Genomic DNA, 19090 nt, shown 5'->3' with positions numbered 1-19090 from the left:
ACCGTGGAGCTTGTCTACCTTCTAACATTACCTCTACATGGCACTACATTTTCCAAATGCTGATAAGTTCACTATTCCAAAAGGTGCCTCGAGGTTCAGAGAAGACAGGATATAACAAATCCTACTGTCACTGGGGAGACAGCTCTGCACCTCCTGAGAAACTAGGCCCATTAAGTAGTTCTGGTGTGCAGAAGGCAAGCACCCACAATCTCAGGTTACACTCCAGAGGTTACGGCTGATAGTCAGTCTTCACTGACTAAGCCCCAATGACGCACATTGCGACAACAGAGCACTAAGCTGGAGATGTTCCTCTGTGGGGTTCCGGTGATGCACGCTGCATCCGGCTCTGTTGTGACCCGAGTGCTGTTCCAACAAAGTATGCTGCAAATGATGTATTGCAGGACAGGGCTGAAACACAGAGCAGAGATTTCTGCAGAGCTCAAGTTAAAACAGCTGAATGCAACCTTCACTGTAAGGATTTGTAAACTCAATGAGGAGATTTGTGTCCTGCAGTGCAGCGGCCTGCAGGCTGGAAAAGCAGTTTACCACTTGACAGCGTTTGCACAGGCAGGAAGATCAGCTTATTCCAGTTTCCAAGTAGCAGTATTTCTACATGTGATCAGTAAGACTGTGCCAGTGATTCAACTCATGACTACCCAGGGCAATCTAAGTGGACGTGTCTTCTGTGGAGGAGATACAGACTCTTTACATTGCACTTAAATTGATGGAGGGCACGCAGGGAATATGGGCATAAGAAAAGAGGAGAAAATACAACTTCAAGTGTGAAACACGAGCATCTCTCTGCAGTTATTTACAGACTAGAGAATTAATGTCATCGTGGTATTGTATTACAAGGTTTTATGCCTTTATGCAAATCTTAAACTATTCTAGGACTCCAAAAACCTTGGGTAGAGCAGACATAACCTGATCTGAAAGCTGCAGAGCACCAGGGGAGGCTGCTAGAGATTGCAATGAGCTTGAGGTCACTTCCATTTCCCTCAATTTTTCCAGTTCAAAACCAAAACAAACCAAAAAAAGGCCAGTACATCTAAAACTTGTACATATTTCAGCACAGGAATAGAACCATCAACTTTTTCATTGCTTTTAGATATGAAAAGGGACTGGGCAGAGAAGAAGGAAGGAAGGAATGACAACTCTGTAATAATAATTTCAGATATAACTTTGGATAATTTTGGAGTAATTTTGATTTCAAACTAGCAGCCAACTTGCAACAACCTCAAGCTGCTGTAAGCATGTAAGAAAGCAAATTCAGAAGGAAAACCCCACTGCCCCAGAAAAGATGTCTCAATATCACAGGATCCAGAAAAAGATCTTACTACAGGCTCATCCTTTCTGGGAGCAGGCTGAAGACTTCCTAAAGATGAATCAAAAACCCACAGCAACACAAAAGAGTGGGTTTTGGCATTTTTTTAGCAATGTCTGAAGCTTCTTCACTTACGAGAGTTAAGGTTAAATTTGCACTTTATGTCTTTCTAAATCTATTACTACTACTTTCTCAATCCATACCACTCTTGCATTTATCTCGATACCACACAAGTGGAACCTTCCTAACATAAAAGGAACAAAACCCAGAACAAGGTGACGAGCCCTGACTTCAGGACAGCAGTTCTGGCAACTCAGGCACAGCTCAGTTTTTACTGCTCAAAGCTGAAGCTGTTTTATGGCAAAATTAGTCCCTAAGACACCACCAATACAAAAGCAAAGCAGGTACCTCAAACCGCTGTCCTTCCCCTCAACTGCTGTGCAAATCAAGAGGCAAAGCATTCACCCCCTCCCATGGTTGGCCTCAGCCACTTCCCCTTTAAAAACAGGTTCTGTCAAGGTCTACTTTGAAAATAAACCTTTAGAAAACCCAGCTTAGTGCTGGGAGTTTTTTTCCTCCTTATTACAAGTCTGCAAAGGCACCATTGGGTACCACTTTATCCCATAAAGATGTCAGTTCTTTAGTGATTGCAGCTCTAAAGAGAAGGAACAAACAATAGTGCGCTTCCTTATATGTACACCAGCTCTGTGCTGGAGCCACAGACTGCTTCCCCAAATGGTCAAAAAATTGAAGCAGCTCCACTGTGGTTTTTGAATGAGAACAGCTTTAAAGCTCACATCCCACCACGATCCAAGTGACGCTGAAGCTTACGGTGATACCTACGAGGCTTCCCGGTACTGGCATCAGCAACTTGCTATTTACTAAGCATTAACTTAAGTTTATAAGGCTATTTTCACAGTACAGCTTTCTGTGACCCAGTAAGTTCCTACCCAGACTTTGCTAAATTGAACTGACAAAACCAGCACCTTCTGCTGCAGTTCAACATCTCTCTGCATACATCAGCTGCCAGTGATTTAAGAGGTTCAAGCAAACGCAGGAAAGGGGCTCAGGGACCCAAATCACTCTCCTGTGGCTCCTGCATAAAGACCCTGACCACTGCAGAGACTGAACACAGCTTTGCTCCATGTTCCTGCCACCAAAAAAGGAGATTGAAGGAAACAAAACTCAACACCCTGCTCTCACAGAGATCAACAACCAGACTGGCTGGTGCAAAGATGACTGAGCCCATCCTGGCCACAGAAGCAGCACAGAAGGCATGTGCCCTCTGCATACTGAATCTGAGATGGTCCTACAGGAATAGTCTGGACCCATATTCCATATCCAGCCCTGCCACTGAGCACACAGCTGAGGCCCTGCACAAAACAGTCCTGGAGAAATAAGGAAGAAAGTAACAGTTTGCTAGGAGTAAGCAGACTAGTGGCATAGAAGCAAGAGTTGTCCTTTAGGCAAGATTGTAAGTGCTGGTAGTTCACAGCTCCATCACAGCGTTTGCTGCTGCATTTGTCAAAGGCTAAAAGGACTGAAATACTGAGAGACTTCAGAGCCTCATACAGCCTAAACTTTAGGTGCATTAGGGAATTGCTGCTATACATTCTTTTGATTGTATGGGTCATTGTGATCACTGCTGAATTTTAATTCCAGTACTCTATAATGCAAGATGAAAAAAAATAGCTCTAGTGTCTGCTCATGTTTGCAGGTACAAGCTAAAGTAGCCAAGGTGTCAATCTCGAGCTGAAGAAATGAGGGCAACTGATTCCACTGCTTGAAGAGCGTCTTGTTCCGCCAAAGTGAATAGCACTGGCTCTGAACACAGCCAAACTGTCTGCTTTCCTGGCCAGACAGAGTTCTGGGAGCTTTTGAGAACAGGAGTGCAGCAGCCAACCCATAAGGGGCAAGAGAAATCGGAACCTCTGCAATAGAAGGAGGAGGTGAATGTCATCAGATTGCTCCATTGGAAGCTGAGCAGCTTCTGCATGTCCCTGGAGCGAGCTGGTGAGCGCTGCCCTGGCAGCAGCGTTGGGTCCAACAATGTCCTATTCTGCACTGGGGAGTTATGTCAGAGCGGTCCCAGTCACACGGGCAGAGGGAAGCAAAGAAAGCGCATTATTCACAGCCTGACATGGATGAACCCGGCCTAACACATGCACTTGGAAAACACTGTTCTCTCTGTTCAGTAATATTATTTCACATTCCACTCGTTTTGATAACCTTTTCCTTCTCCATCTACCCCGCTGATGGGAAAGCCGACCAATGCCTTCTCCTGAGATTAGCCAACACAAAACTGCAACAGATACCAGTAAGCCTCATTTCACTATAACTAACAAATGCATATAATAAAAAGTTAGAGAAATTTAGAAGGGAAGCTCCCTTCCCCCCCACAGCAGGGTAGGGATTGATTCCCAGAATTAATGCTATCAGATTGCTAATACACAGCCTTTCACTCTTACTGGAAAGGAAAGGTTTACGAAAGGATGCAGAACTAAGGAAACTCAGGCCTCTGCTTTCCTTTGACATGGCCTCAGCTTTGAATCTAGGGCAAGTCCTAATTTTATCTATAAAAACCCCCTGTATTCTAAAACCACTTTACACAGATAAAGCAGAGATGATCTGCCTCTGTCAGAAAAACCTACATGTGGTGTTATATCTGTAACAAGCCGGCATTCATCTGTGGAGTGTTCCGGCAAATCCAGAAGGCAACAAAGGATCAAATCTGCATGGTGAATTTACAACTAATAGCTAAGCAAATTACAAGACCACAGAGGTATTTTTTCCTTTGATGTGCAATAGCACTTTGGGGATGTTTTCTGAGCTGCTTATTCATTTACTGTCCTCATTTTTAACAGCATCCTTGATGCTATCTGCTACCTCCTGGATGCTCAGTGTATTAGAAGCATCTTAAGATCACATAGATGTAAAGAAAAAATTGTATTTGATAGCTTCCCAGGATGGAATTAACTGATAATAGAATGAAAAACAATTCTTGAAGAGCAAAAGCTGCATTTTACAGGGGCTATCTTGGACTGGAACAGATTCCTTACCTATAATTCAGTTTCCTTTCCTATCCCTGCAACAAAATGTTTGGTATATTTTAAGCTTCAGCTCTTTTTCCTTGTCTTTTCTTAAGAAACAAACCTTTTCAAATGTTCTGGCTATTTTCTACCTATATGACTTAATACAAAACTGCCCTTACATATTGTAATGTGGTACTCCTGATTGACCTTACTGCATTTTCTGAGCAGATGTGTAACACCAAAGAGAACCAACTTAAGCACACTTTCTCTCCATTGTTTCCTTCAGTTACAAAGTGCATCACTGGACTTCAACACTTAAACTTCAAGCATCCTTCTGCACATCCAATCCTGAATCAAACTAAAGAAAGAAAATATTTCAAGACAGATATGCTGAAACAGCAATACATATTTAAAATTAAGCACCAGTTTAATGGATAAAAAGCCACAAATGACTCTGCAACCAGGCAGGAACTCAGACATAAAAATAAAAGCTACATGCCATCTGTGACAAGCATGGATTCCAGGATTCTGCATAACATCAAGATGTGCCCTGCTGTGAACCTAGCACCAGGAACAACAATCCTGGTCACACTTCATTGCAACCAGTGACATCGGGACCTCTTCAAAGTGTTGCTCAGAAGGCAGAAGTTAATTTCTACCTGGATCAGAGCACTGACAATGTGTGGTAACTGCAAGCACCCCCCAGAAAGCCCCCAGACTCAACTGTGTCACAATCTGGGATTAGACAAAGCTTATTCTGCATAAACTCATTTAGAGCCACAACAGCTAAACTTCAATATCACCTACTGAAGAAAACTGACTGTATCCATTTAGAATTTTTATGCAGATCAAGGTCTCTGCAAAGATCTCTCTATTTTTAATTACCCTACAGACTGTACACGAAGCATTAAGCCCCAGAGGGTTTATCCTACCAGCGGGAGTGAGGAGCTAAACCCATCAAATCTATTTACAAACAGCCTCTCCACCCTTTGGCTTACCTTTTCAACATCTGCTTTTGTAACGTTGATGTCAGCATCCATTTTCTCAAAATACTGCTGTGCTCGATCAGCTTCTTTGCAATCACGCTCAAACCGCCTTTTACTCTGGAAAGGAAAAATAGAAACCTTCATTCTGGGAAAGAAACAATACCAAAATCTACCTGAAATCTATACCTGTCCCTAAACTGTATGTCAGTTTAGCCTGTTCTTCAGGCTGCTTAATTCTACCAACATCATTAGTATTTCATGGTTTCCCCTGTTGCCATTTCTCCTGCTCTTGTAGGCAAGATCACTTCCTCCCTACACTTAACTCCCTCATTTTTATAATGCACAGGGGAGTTAATAAGATCCATACATTTACAAGTCAGACTTTTTGTTTCTGATGTCCCCTTCCTTTATCCTTCCCTCCACATACAGTCTCACTTTTTATTCATCATATGAATGACAATTCCAATGTATTTACTTTTGAGAAACAGCATCTCACTCAAGAGATGGTCTCGTTCCATTTCCTCACGCAGTATGAAGCTATTCAGCTTACAGCTGAACAGCACCCTCAGGGACTTCACATTTCCAGCAATGCTTAGCACACTTTTCAAGTCATATCAAATGAAATGCTACTCATGATAGACATAAATCCCACAGAAAGCCAAATATGCTATTAAACCAAGCTTTTTTGTGTCTACCAGTGTATTTAAGACAGTGAAGTTTGACATATCCCATTTCTACAGTTCTTATCCATACACCCTTGCAATTCCAAATATAACATTTGGAACCATCTCCATGAAAATAGTATAAAAATGACTTAAATGTGCTATCTAAGGAAGTTTGCACTTACTGCTTCAAGTTGTTTCCAGCAAGTTTCAATATGTTGTTGTGCCTTTCTGCCATCGTGGAAGTGCTGTTTAGAAAAAGAGAAGAAGCAAACATTTTGAATGACAAAAGAACAAACAGTCAATTATGCTCAAGGAGTTGCAGAAAAAGCAGCAATGCTTCTGGCAGCTGTGTTCTGCAACGCTGGGGAATTGAGCAGGTGTATGATGAGTATCTGATGCCTCAGCAGGCTGCAGATGTATATTTGCATCCATTATAATGGTTAGTTAGACTAAGGCTAATTAATCCCTTTAGCAATTCTACCTTGCATTGTTGACTGTATCTTGTAATTATTGGTTTCCCATACCACAAAATCTGAAGCACTTTTGTCTGAAGACTGTTTCTTTGGTCTCTGAAAGCGAGCACCAAATTAAGATCTTTCTTTACATGGCACTTACCAAGATGCCCTTGATTGGCACATTCTAACAACTGATGTTTCTCCTGATTTTCATTCAGACTCAACATAAAACCTTCTTCCTCATCACAGGCTGCACATGCAAGGTCAGCTGTTCATTTCTCTTGAGAGGTGCACAGTTCTCTGGGTCGTCCATCCTTCCCCCAAACCCTCCTATCCTCACACAGTGGGGGTGCATGTGTGTGCACTGTGTATGTCAGTTCCATAATAAATGACAAGGAACTTCTCCTGACGTGCTTTTTAGAGCAAGACTCTTAATTGCTGTTGGTTTAAATAACAGTTTTTACCCCTTACACCATGCTCTTCATCACAGAATCTAGTATGCAGTAGATGTTAACCCCTTCTATCCTCCATATGCCTCGCTTTTCCTCGGGATAAGTGATTCATTCAAGATCACCACATAAGTCAATGACCCAGCTCTAAATAGGAATGTTAATGCAGCCTCCAACTGACCTCTAGAATAGGTTACTCCCCTAACAAACCACCTTGTAAAATAAATACTAAAGCAAACTACAAAGAAGAGAGATGCCTACAGCAAAAAGTCCTATTATTTACTGGCAATCAGGATGCTATATTCAAATACAGGTATGGCTTCACACAGTAAACTTGGAAAATGAAGATCTGGTATTGCCAGACAATCCCACTGGAACATGGTAGCATTCACACGTTATCAAAGCCACACAGTCAGACATTAGATGTGTCTTAAGCAAAATGATTATCACCAGCCTGCTAGGGTAGATCAGCTCCAACTTAACAGTAGCCTGGCACAAACTGCCATAATCAGCGAAATGAACCTGCAAGCACTTCTTAATTGGCAGGTACTCAGTTTCCTGCATCTTCCGTTACAGATTTTTCATATCAGAGGAAAAAATCCCCTGGTACTTTCTTATCAGAGGCAGGTTTCTGGAGCCAACGCACCAGTGACATTTCCTAGCTGCCTTCCTGGCTCAATGAGGCACATCAGCAAAAAGCCCCAAACCTGCAGCTCTCTGTCACGCCACATCCAACAGACTTGTGTTGCCTTAAAAATCACAACCACCTTCAACTTGCCTGCAAGAACAGACAACCACCCTCAGTGTCCTCTGGATACTACTGCGTGTAGTCCCAGACACTGACTGTTAGGGATGGATGCTCACATACAGTTGAAGATACGGTCACTCTATAGCTTCAACTTTCTGGACAGTGTCTATCTCTGCACAAAGCAGAGAAGAGAGGCACAATGGCAGTGATGTTTTTAATTCCAGGCACGTGCCATGCTCAGCTCTGGCTCTGCTCCTGCCTACTGAGAAGGGAGAGCGTGCAGCAGCCCACAGCCTGGCACTGCTGCAGCTGGGCGCAGATACCTTTTGCCATACACCCAGATGGTACTTGTGCAGCTCAGCCCCTTTTTGGCTTCTCCAAGAACTCAGTCACCACATGAGAGCATTAAATTTAAACAGACCTAACTGTAAAACTGCTGGGGCGGTGGGGAAAGGCTCCAAATCTATTTCAGTTATTTTGTAGCTCCCTATTTCCTTTCAACTCTGCATGCGGCAGACTCTGCATCTTCCTTGCCAGGGGGGCTTTGAAACACTCCTCATTTCAGGCTTGCTTAGAGTTTAGGAAACCAGTCCAAAGGAGCAACAAAAACCAGTCCCAAGAACCAACTGTAATTTAACACTACATTTTTCATCGTTTTGCTAATGAGCATGGAATTCATGGAAGTCTTTTAGCAGTGAAGCTGTAAGTAAAATGAGTTGGCTGTCTTCACAGCACATTTCCTGCCTCCCCCTGCCTTTGCTTGCATGCTGCCCTCTTCACCAGCTCTGATCCCCTCTGAAGGGACTTCATTTGGGATCAGCTGGCCTGCACGGAACCCTAATACTGTCAGCGACCCATAAACCGTAGGAAAACAACATGTCAGGTTAATTTAACAGAGCACAATTGAACATGGGATGAAGGATGAACCTGGAATCAAAAGCATATCAGACAACAGGACTATCCCAAACTCATTTTTTAAAACCACTTTGTAGTTAATAATGTAATTTTAACTTTGCTCTCTTATTTCCAAATTTGTCTTCCCTGCAAAATAAACCCTACAAGCTGCTGGAAGTACATATGAGAGAAGCAGAAAGCATGAGCAGTGCAGCTGCATCTTCATCAGATTTTGCCGTATTTCCCTGCTTTGTTTCCCCTCTCTTTTTGTAAAAGAAAAGATCTTTTACAGAAATGGAGCACTGGGATGTGAGACGGACATTAGTGAAGATTGTTAAATAGTGAAAGTGAGGAACTGATGCCAAGTGACAGTCTGATAAATGCAGGCACATCCCAATTTGGAGGTTTCAGTGCAATATTGTCTTTTTTTTGGTTCAACCAATTCCTAAATGTATTACCCCCCATTCTCATTGTGCAAGCCCATATCTATCCTTGTTATGAGATAAAGCTACACACGGTAACATATGTAATATATACTGAAAGCACTTCTCATTTTGTAAACCTTTTGCCCTCAAAGCAGGATTTCTGCTTTCCAAAAATCCATTTTTATATAAAGCAACTATGGGATGTTCCAACTCTCTGCATTTCTTCAGTACCCCATCTTATGGGTGAGAAAATAGAGACAGCACAGTTCAGTGATGTGCTCAAACTCATACAGGAAGCCTCCAGTTTCCTCAGACCCTGTAACTATCTTCAACTTCCACAAACTCATTTCCTTTACAATCTTCTTAAACAGCAAATGTCTTTCAGCCTTTTCTTCCTTCCCCTTCCACAAAAAATAACTAAGATCAGGTTCTCCTTCACAAAGTACCAAGATGCGAGTTCTGTTTTAAAATTGTTTTTTGACACCTCATAATTCAGCAAATGGAAAGAAGACAAATGATTTAGCAAATTATATGGAAAACTACCATTCTTAGTCACATAGGTTTCAGCAGCACACAGTGATGAATCTGGAGTAGTTGATATAATACAGAATATTGATTCCCCCCCCAATCAAACACCTAATACACCCTCATCAGGCCAAAGTAGCCTAATACACCCTCATTAGGGTATTTCAAAACCTCAGATTATGAGCAAGATACTGAATCAGTGAATCACACTTCAAGTGTGCCAGGAAGACATTCGCAGCAGTGGTGTTGCCTGTTCACATGCTGTGATTCCCTCTGCACTTTTCAGCCACATCCATGCCATTCAAAGCACATGTTAAAAACATAGTAAAGTGAAAGGTTAGGGTTTATGCATGTTCATTACTTGACCTCCCTAAATCACCTTTTAATCTATACATTGGAGTCTTCGGCTAGCAGTCACCATACCAACTTTCAGATTTACCTGAAAAACATTTTATCCAAGCATTAGACCTACTAAAAACCACAGCAGCATCACCCAAACTCACATGAACCTGGCTCCATGACCATGACTGTCCTTTTATCCCAGTGTTACAGCACAGTGCAGTTCACATATCACAGGGAGTTCTGAAAAATCCGTAACTGGCCATGTTTTAACTGGGGTATCTCCATCCATTCTATGCTCACATGACAGAGACCCAATAATCTACTTTTTAAGTAATCTTATGAAAGTTAAGAGTTGAGGGATTTTCAGCACAGTAATAAGTTGCTTTATGAAGCCTCTGGGCATTATAGACTAAAAACCTACCAGCTCAAGGAATACTCAGCTACAGTAAAGGAAGAAAAGTTTTAGGAAGAACAGGAAATCCATATTAAGACTCACTATACATGTGAGATTTCCCCCTTTTAAATCCAGCCATACCAATGGGTGTGCTCCCCTCATTACCACACTGTGCTTGCAACAGCTGGGAAGAAATCCTGGCTGCTGTGCAATCAAAGACAAAACTCTCATTGACTTTTGTTTAGGCTCTGATTTCACTTGTGTTGATCAAAACACTGCAAGCAGAGAGTGAGGTACCTACAATCCAGCGCCTGTCACTGCCAACATCATTACAGTAAGCAGCAGTGGGATGGTTCTGCAAAACTTACACAGCCCCACAAGCAGAAAATGAAAGCTAGTTAGAAGATGCATCTCATCTTTCTAACCTTTTAGAGGAGCAATAGAAAAACAAGATGTAGTTAAAAGCATCTCCTGAAGGACAATACAGACCAATAGTTCTGCTGAGGAATGCCTAGGCAGTTTTAAATAGAAGAAGTACCTGAACCAGGTAGACTACTATCATGACAAACAGGCTGCTTCAATGCTGAATCAAAACCAGACCATGTGAACTGGTTTGAGAAAGGCTGAAACAAGACAGGCTTGGTTTTTCTTAAGAAAGTAAAGAGCAATTGATTACATGGCTAAACTTAAGACTTACACATCTACAGTCTGTTTATATTATAACTAGTCAGAAAAACACAGTTTTTATGCATGGCATATGTTGCATTTGACAACATCCTATTTAAGAACATTCAGAAAAGAGATCTATGACAAGGCCGCTTCATTTTTGTTTCTGTTTTCAAACTAGATCATATAACACAGTGTAAAACCAGTTACAATTTGACTTCTGTAACTGTCACTCTCAGCTCCCATTGATAGTCAATATAAACACACTCCCAGGAACTACTACCTCCTCCTCCAGTTCAAACTCTATCTCCATTTTGTTACAAGTGACTCCTAAAATAATGGCCAGTGATAAAGCAAACCAGAGATGGAAATTAGAGGACATTACTTCTTTTCCTCCTTGATTTTCTCAGCTCCATTTGCAAGAAACCTTGTCAAATGTTGTTCTTTTCCTGGCTGCAAAGACAGGAAACAGCCTCCTCAGAAGAAAGCTTATTTCCAAGAATAGCAACGTATTCATGAGGTCTTATCACTCTCATTTGTAATAAGAGTAGCATCAGAGTCCTGCGAATGTTGACATGAAACACAGGACTGTCTTCACACATGTTCATCAGTGCCACGGCATATTGTAGGATAACCCTGCTCTCCTTTGCAACCTTCCATAGGAACTGCAGTATTCACATCTACCCATTGATTAGGTCAAATCTGAAGCAGATTATATGAATGTTGTTCATGGCTGGTGTTCATTTGACTTGAACTGTCTCCTGAAACGGAGCGTTCCAAAGCCCAGATACAGATCACTAAGACCAAAGTTTCTCAGGCTTCAGACAAAGACCAGATCAGTCGCACAAAACGACCAGAACTAGCTGCTCATGCCTCCTAAAAGGTGTGACAACAGAGCAATAGTGATTAGCACAAACCAGGAAGACACTGTGACATTAGTATTTGCAGTAACTTGTCAATTCATGCTACTCGAGCTTCTGTCTCTTCTACTTCCCAGTCTTGTCACAAAGCTTCTCTTCCACTGATCCACACAAAGCTGTCTCTTCCCCCCATATAAATGGTCTATATGTTACTGTCCATAAAATACATCTCTCATCTCATCCCTCCCACAGGCTGTTGCTCTGCAGTACAATATTCAGGCTAATACACAGAAAATGTAACTACATTTATTTGCAACCATATCCTGGTTCCCAATCAGAATCCTGCATGGGGTAAACAGAAGCCAATTTATTTATTTGAACTCTTATTTCATAGTTCAGTGTACCCATTCAAAACCAGGAACAGCAGGATACTAAGCCCACTGGTCTCAACTTTAACCCTGCTAAACCCAAAGTTCATACGATACCTTTTCAGCAGGCTGGGATATTGGTATTAGCTTCCCATGTGATTTTTCTTGGAAGCTTTTGCAATAAGCGCTTGCTTTTTCCATCTCAGCACAGTCCTTCACTGCACAGTTAGATGATATGTACAAATATTTAACATGGTTTCATTAAATCTGTACCACAGTTTGGGGAAAACCAACAAACACTCAATAAGAATACACAGGATTTATTATGATCTTTCCTAACCACTTTTCTGCATTCCTTCATTTCTTACAGCTGCTACATAACACTCTATGAGTACAGTCTGACTTCATGAAGTACAGCTGAAATATCTTGTAAGAACAGAGTTGGATCCTTGTGCATTATCAATTAGATAATTATTCCATAAATGTCCACTGGAGTTTTCTTTCTGTTCATAAATAGCTCTTCATAAATAGCAAAGCTTCTACCTGGCAACATAACTATTTAATTTGTATACCCTTATACTTAGTTTTAACCTAAGTATTTCTAACTCTATTCAGGAAGCAGTAAACTAGAAGTGGGTTATTCACAGACCAAAAGCTGGGGAAAACTCAGTTTCAACTTGAAGCCTGGTAAATCACCTCCTTCCTCGTCTCTCTTTTCCTACTTCCCACTTTGCCTTTAGTTCGTCATTTCTGGGAGGCAGCAGCATCTCTCTGTACCTCTGCAGCACACAGCACAGCTGTGCTCCACACACTCCGAGACCTTGAGGCACAAAACACAACAGGGAAGAACCCATTGTGCACTTGACAGGGATGTATTCTGCCATCCTGTCCCACGCTTGCATGGTGCATTATGCTGTGAGAAATCCTGCTGGAAACCACAGGGCTGTTTGCAGAACAGGGCCCTATTCAGAATGAGTGAGTGTGGCAGAATTCCTCCAATTACTTACTTTTCATCAACACCTGAGAGCCTACAAGAAACAGAAAGTTCTCTGACACGTACTCCCCTGCATGAACACACACAGGGAAGGTGCACACACTCCACCATAAAGAACCAGACCCATAAGGATGCATTCATTCCCTGTTCCCCTTCTATCCCAACACAAAATGGAATGTATTGACATCAGGTAAATTCTCTACCAACCACAGAATCTGTGCTGCAGCAGAGCTCTTGGCTTATACTTGACTTTCATGCTCGATTGTATGGAGCCAGCCTATCCCCAATGGGAGCTGTAGGTAGAGGTGAAAACAGCACTGGTAATAAGAGGGATAGCTCATGACTCCCTAAGACATTTTCAGCAAAGCTGACATGAGCAAGAGCTACACAGAGCAGCTGCTGCCAGAGGAGACCATGAGTCAGACTTAGGTTGTGACCACAGATCTAAATCAGAATTGCCCCAGGAATTAATCCTAGAATTCCTATTCAGATAAACTACAGCATTGAGGGATACCTAAACCAAGCTATCTCCTGTGAGACATTAAGACCAAAAAGGGAATTCTGAATGCATGCACAGCACTGGCTCTGTGTTTGCTCAAGTAAGTACCACCCAAAAAAGAGGTTTTAACCCCCCCAGTGTCTAGGTTATTTTAATATTGATTTTTTAATAGAACAAAGCATGCTGAGTAACTTGGCAGCTGCAGCAATGTGGAGCAGCAGATTCCCCCAGATGAGCAACCAAAATGCTGGTATCTTTCCCTCCTGTAGAAAAGAACTGGTCTGCTTCAGAGCTATCACCACAGCCATCAACAGCTGCAGTGGGTGGGAGAAGGATAACTTGTCAGTACATTTCCAAACTGTGAATGTATTACCTGTTAATGCTCATGAAGTAAAGCCCAAACACCCCTCTTGACATACCCGGGATCATTTCCTTTTCCTTTGCCACAGACAAGCAAGAATAAGACCCAATTCTGTAACACTGCAAGGCCCTCAGCTCAAACCTGACACCTTCCACAGCCACCCCAAAGCAAGGTTTTGGTGAGGCTGGGTGGCATGAACAATGACCACAGAAGCAAGTTCTTTCCCTGAACCGCTCCGATAGACAATCCCCAACTCATTTGAGTGGCCTGGTGATGGAGGTCTTTGTGTACAGAAGGGGAACTCAGTCATATGCATTTGGCCTCAATAACCTCAGAAGAAAGGTGGATGGGGCATGACCTTCACATGTAGCATAGAACTGAAATTTCAGCTAGCGAAGTCCCGGCTGAAGAAGAGAATCACTCACATGAGAGCAGGAACACACTAAGATCAAGAGCATACAAGAAGCTGAAGAGAGAAGCAGTACTAGGAAGAGTTTCACTTCATTAAACAGCTCTAAAGAACTGAAACAGCATGAGGAGCTCTCCTCACACATAGGCTGCACATGAAAAGCAGGCAGGGCATAAACATAACTTCATACCTAAAAACTGCATGCCAAGTTATTTTACCTAAATAACCATTGCAAGGCTTCATGAACTACCAGGTTCTGCGCTGCTTACACACTACAGGCTTGTACTTGTCAAGGGAAAACAAAGAAATGTGATTTATTATTGTGCAACCCCAATAATCTGCTAGTGTAATTCCACTTTAATCAGAGCTAAATGAAAACAGAGTAGTGCAGGCGTGCATCAGCCCCCACGTGTTTAAATCACCACCCTCACCCCTCATGACTACTAAACACATAATTCCTGTTGCATATCAAACAGGTTTCCTTTGGAAACAGCTTTTAATTCCTATATATTTGTCTGACCACTTTCTGCTATACTTGAGTTCATCTTTCACACATTTATACTTACGACACCTCTGTGTATCATCTCCATCTTCCAGCTGGGAAATTACAACAGAAAGAGCAAGGGTGATTATCTAGGTTAGTTATACTAAAATCACTGTAAGTGAGTACCATTTTACAGGTATCTGTATACCTGAATGACTTCATTCAAATCATACAAGACTGTGGACAAGAACGTGGCTCTCCCAAATCCTGTGTGTGACCATAGCCCCAGCATTGATCATCTTTTCTTACAGCTTACAGCAATTTGGTGAACTTGGTAGTGCTAGGTTAATGGCTGTACTCAATCTTAAAGGTCTTTTCCAACCTAAACAAGTCTGTGAACTTGTAACACAACAACTGCTGATGACAGATCTAGCAGCAAGCACAAGTACTCTAGCCAGCAGAATTGCTGGAAATACCAAACCATTCATCAGCTCCTATCATAAAAGGTTTTGCCAAAACATCAGCCCTGTGTGATATTTACCCAGCCACCACCTTCCCCTCCTGCCGATCCCAGCATGACTGACGCATTTGTGTTCCACAGCATGAAGTGAGAGGCTGGGTATGAAAAACGCCTGAAGGAGGAAGCAGTTTCCTTTTCAACACCATTTGCTCATAAATGCGAAATCTACAGGAATCAGACAAGGGTTTGTAATTTATAAAGCTTCTATTCATGTTACAAGAGCAAAACAACCAACCATGAGTGACAACTGTTTTCTATTAAAGGCGGAGAATTATCAGCAACAGCAGGTAATTGGTTTGTTTTTGCTGTTCCCATGCTGTTATCACTCAACCTATATTAAAACAATTTTCCTGTCATTCACCCATTACTTATGAGCCATACTTACTACAACAGTGTACAAACAAAACCAAAAAGCAATCATTACTACTCATGTTCTTTACAAGATTGACATCTGAAGCACAATAAAAGAGGACTTGCTAACAGGTAATTCAATCACCTTATACACCTATGTAATTGAAAAAGCAGGTAAAAATATTACAAGAGACAGAAAAATGCCAGACTAGAATGTTTCTTTTTGTTTTGCTTATTGTACAGACTCCATGCTGAATAAAAGGTCATAGATGTGACTAAGGAAACATTCTCATCACAGCCATACATAAAAACATCCTTTTATGCTGATGCCAAATTATGTCCCAGAAAGATTACACACCATTCTACAAATTAAAGGTGTGTCTATACATTCTATTGCCCTGTCGATGACAGACTTACCATCCTAATATCATACTCAGGAAAAGATAGTAACTTCCAGGACTCTGGTCCTGCACAGCACTCCGACAAGCTTAACTAGTTATAAAAGCTTAAGTTTTGCTGGCCTGAGCATGAGTACTTCTGCACTTCCCATAGGGACCAACCATTTGGAAATCAAATACAGTGCCCTGATAGTCCATCACCTCATAGCACTTTGCTTTATCATTTTATACCTGCATTACGAGTACTTGTAACATTAATGCTTAGAATCACTATTTTATGCCCACTCATCCCAGGTATAAAAGGGTTCAAGGCAAGGAAAGAAAAATCATATCTCAACTGTATATCTTTTAGAGCTGGTGACATGCAAATTAATCGCCTTTGAACATTCACTGTAGCAGGCACATAGGTTCCTAAACTGTGAACTAAAATAAAAGTACTGTCGCAAAGATCCTAAATCTACTCTTCCTGAAGGATAACAGGTTGAAAATCAGATTCCCCACCATCACAGAACACAACAGACCCCATATTTCTCATTAGAATCACTGTTTAGGAAGCTCTGTTAAACTAGATCTGGCTGAGAAGCAGGAAAATGTGACTCAAGATCCTAATAATTTGTTCAATCTGTCTCAGTCGTAGTTTCTCTGTTTATTTCAGGCTTTACATAGAGCTGCCGGACTCTTTCCTAAGCAAGCTTTTGGCTACAGAGCCTTAAGCACAGATGGGCCTCTGACCTTATTTAGCAGGGATTCTCCTGAAGGCATTGCTGTCCGATTTTATATCGTTTGATTCAAATGGTTCAGTGACATGGCCAGGTCATGTAACCCCTTTTTTTAATGCTCGGTTCATTAGCAAAGCTCATGTTTAATGAACTACAAATACATTTTGCTTAACATTGAACTCCCCTACCGCTAATTATCTGTCTTAAATAGCAATGAATTATGAATAATAAAAACCGATCCATTACCGATTTCCTCTCTTGCTTCAGCTCCTGCACATAGCGCGTTAGCTCTCCAGTGATAAGAGAGGTCATGTTCTCTGAGATGACCTCATGCTGTCCAGCATAGTCATTCATTTCATTTAAAGTGGCTAGGAAGGCTCTAGCTGATGTGTACCTGCAGAGGACAAAAACACATTTTGCTTTTAGTCCCTTTCTTTTCAGAAAGACACACTGCAAGAGGAGGCTGAATCCTCTTTTAGCACTTAGCATTGCTCCGTGAGACTGAGTATGAATTAGCACAGATTCACTTGAATGAAGTTCTCAAACACAAGCCTATGGCACACAATGACAGCTGTCTGATAAATCTACCTTGACTTAGACAGTTTGACATTAGCTTTTACAATACCACAGTTTTAAAGTGCAAGGCTTTTCATCAGCACAGCTCTGGAACTTCATTATTCTCATCCTTATTCAGCAAGCATCTCTACTTATACTCTTTCAAGTCTTAAAATTCAGTGCACCGTACCCTACCTGGCAAAATCCTGGCTGAGCATCCAAATTTTTGGCTAGCATAGAGCAGAAAATAAGGCTTTTGATACTGAAAATTGAATTTAAATCAGCTATTGTTTATAAAGCTTTCAAATCCCAAGTTTATTCACCAGGTACTCAATGTCAACCCATGTATTTAGTACCTTCTATCACAAGGTTTATTTTCCATATAAAATAATCTCCCATACAACATTCCATGGGTTAAGAAGAAGAAACGAACATCTGTGCACACAATTTCAAAACAGCAGATTATGTCACCAGCATATTCAGCACAGCACCAACAGAGCTGCATTTAAATACCGCAGCTGGCTGTGCTGGTCAGCTGGAGAACAGCAGCTCTGAAGCACTGCACTTGTAATAATAGAAACAATCCTATTAATATTAAATGGTAGTGGTCTGCACTGGTAGCATCACCTGAAGGTGAAAAGCAAAGCAAAGAGGGAGAGATTTAAAGATGGGAGTGGTACAAGTAGGGATAAAAGAAACCAACCAGGAGAAACTCAGAAAGGAGACTAAAACTATAGTCCACTAGAAGCACAGTCAAGCTGTGGTGCCTTGAAAGAAATCCCCATTGCAAAAGACAAAGATCAAAGCCACAGAACTACAGTGTGGCAATAGGCTTGAGCACTGGTAATTTCTATAGGGGCTGTCTCAAAGCAGTGTCCAAAGCACCCAAAGGTCGCGTGACAAACCCCAGACACTGTTTACAGACATGAGGAAGCTATACGGAGGCAAACACGATACTTAAAAGGGCAAAGGATACACAGGATCTTCTGTGCCACATCATATGAATAGTTTAACTCCAGTATCCTTCTCCAGCAATGAAAGATGTCTCAAAAATTGCTGTAGCAACTTCAAAATACCCATTTACGGTAGAGATACCCAATGGTAGATTTATTCCTAACCCCAGGTACAGACCAAAACAGCTGATGTGCTGGGAACATAACCTTCCTTGTGTAAACACCAGTATCTCAGGAAACAATGGCATAAATAACCCATTCCCAAACAATGTTGCTAAAAATAAAAGGAGAACAACACTGCTGTTATCTCTGTTAATATGAGCTACTAGAGGAGCTGTATACAGCAGCTTGGGGGGCTGACCCCAAAATCTTAATTAATATAATCATACAGTTGGACCCATATTTAAAGTCATTTGCAATGTTTCAAATATCAAGGTCAAGGGTTTGAGTCTGCTACTGGGCTCTCCAAAGGCAGAGCTGCCTCCTGCAACACATGGCTGCAGGCTTGGACTTGGAATGCCTTTATTCAGAGCTGATGTGTTACAAAACACTGACACTGAGGAACTTCAGAGAGCTCTCAGGAAAAAAGTTCCTGCTCTGGTTTATAACCAGACATACTCTGTTGGAAAGCTCATCCTCTGGAAAGTGCTCTCTGAGGAGTATCTTTACCCTCCTCAAAGGTGGGAATGTTCTTGGCAACATGGGGTCTACCAC

At 41.7% G+C, this 19090-nt stretch overlaps 1 protein-coding gene across 17 annotated transcripts in view; it reads right to left on the bottom strand.

The window, feature by feature from the left end:
- The window catches only part of FNBP1 (formin binding protein 1), a 92007-nt gene that overhangs the window by 36761 nt on the left and 36156 nt on the right, over positions 1-19090 (bottom strand). For all 17 annotated transcript variants that reach the window (XM_061352771.1, XM_061352754.1, XM_061352755.1 and 14 more), the window contains exons 4-6: positions 17115-17262; positions 6190-6252; positions 5355-5459 (exon numbers count right to left, since the gene is read on the bottom strand). In XM_061352771.1, the coding sequence (XP_061208755.1) occupies positions 5355-5459; positions 6190-6252; positions 17115-17262 (316 nt within the window). The remainder of the gene's footprint in view (positions 1-5354; positions 5460-6189; positions 6253-17114; positions 17263-19090) is intronic.

Source organism: Neopsephotus bourkii, unplaced genomic scaffold (assembly GCF_033783945.1).
Source record: "Neopsephotus bourkii isolate Nb327-2 ecotype Australia unplaced genomic scaffold, CSIRO-AGI_Nbou_v1 NB_659, whole genome shotgun sequence".
In the NCBI taxonomy this organism is placed as follows: domain Eukaryota; kingdom Metazoa; phylum Chordata; class Aves; order Psittaciformes; family Psittacidae; genus Neopsephotus; species Neopsephotus bourkii.
The sequence above is the reverse complement of the archived record's forward strand: the minus strand, read 5'-3'. Positions and strand labels throughout refer to the sequence as shown.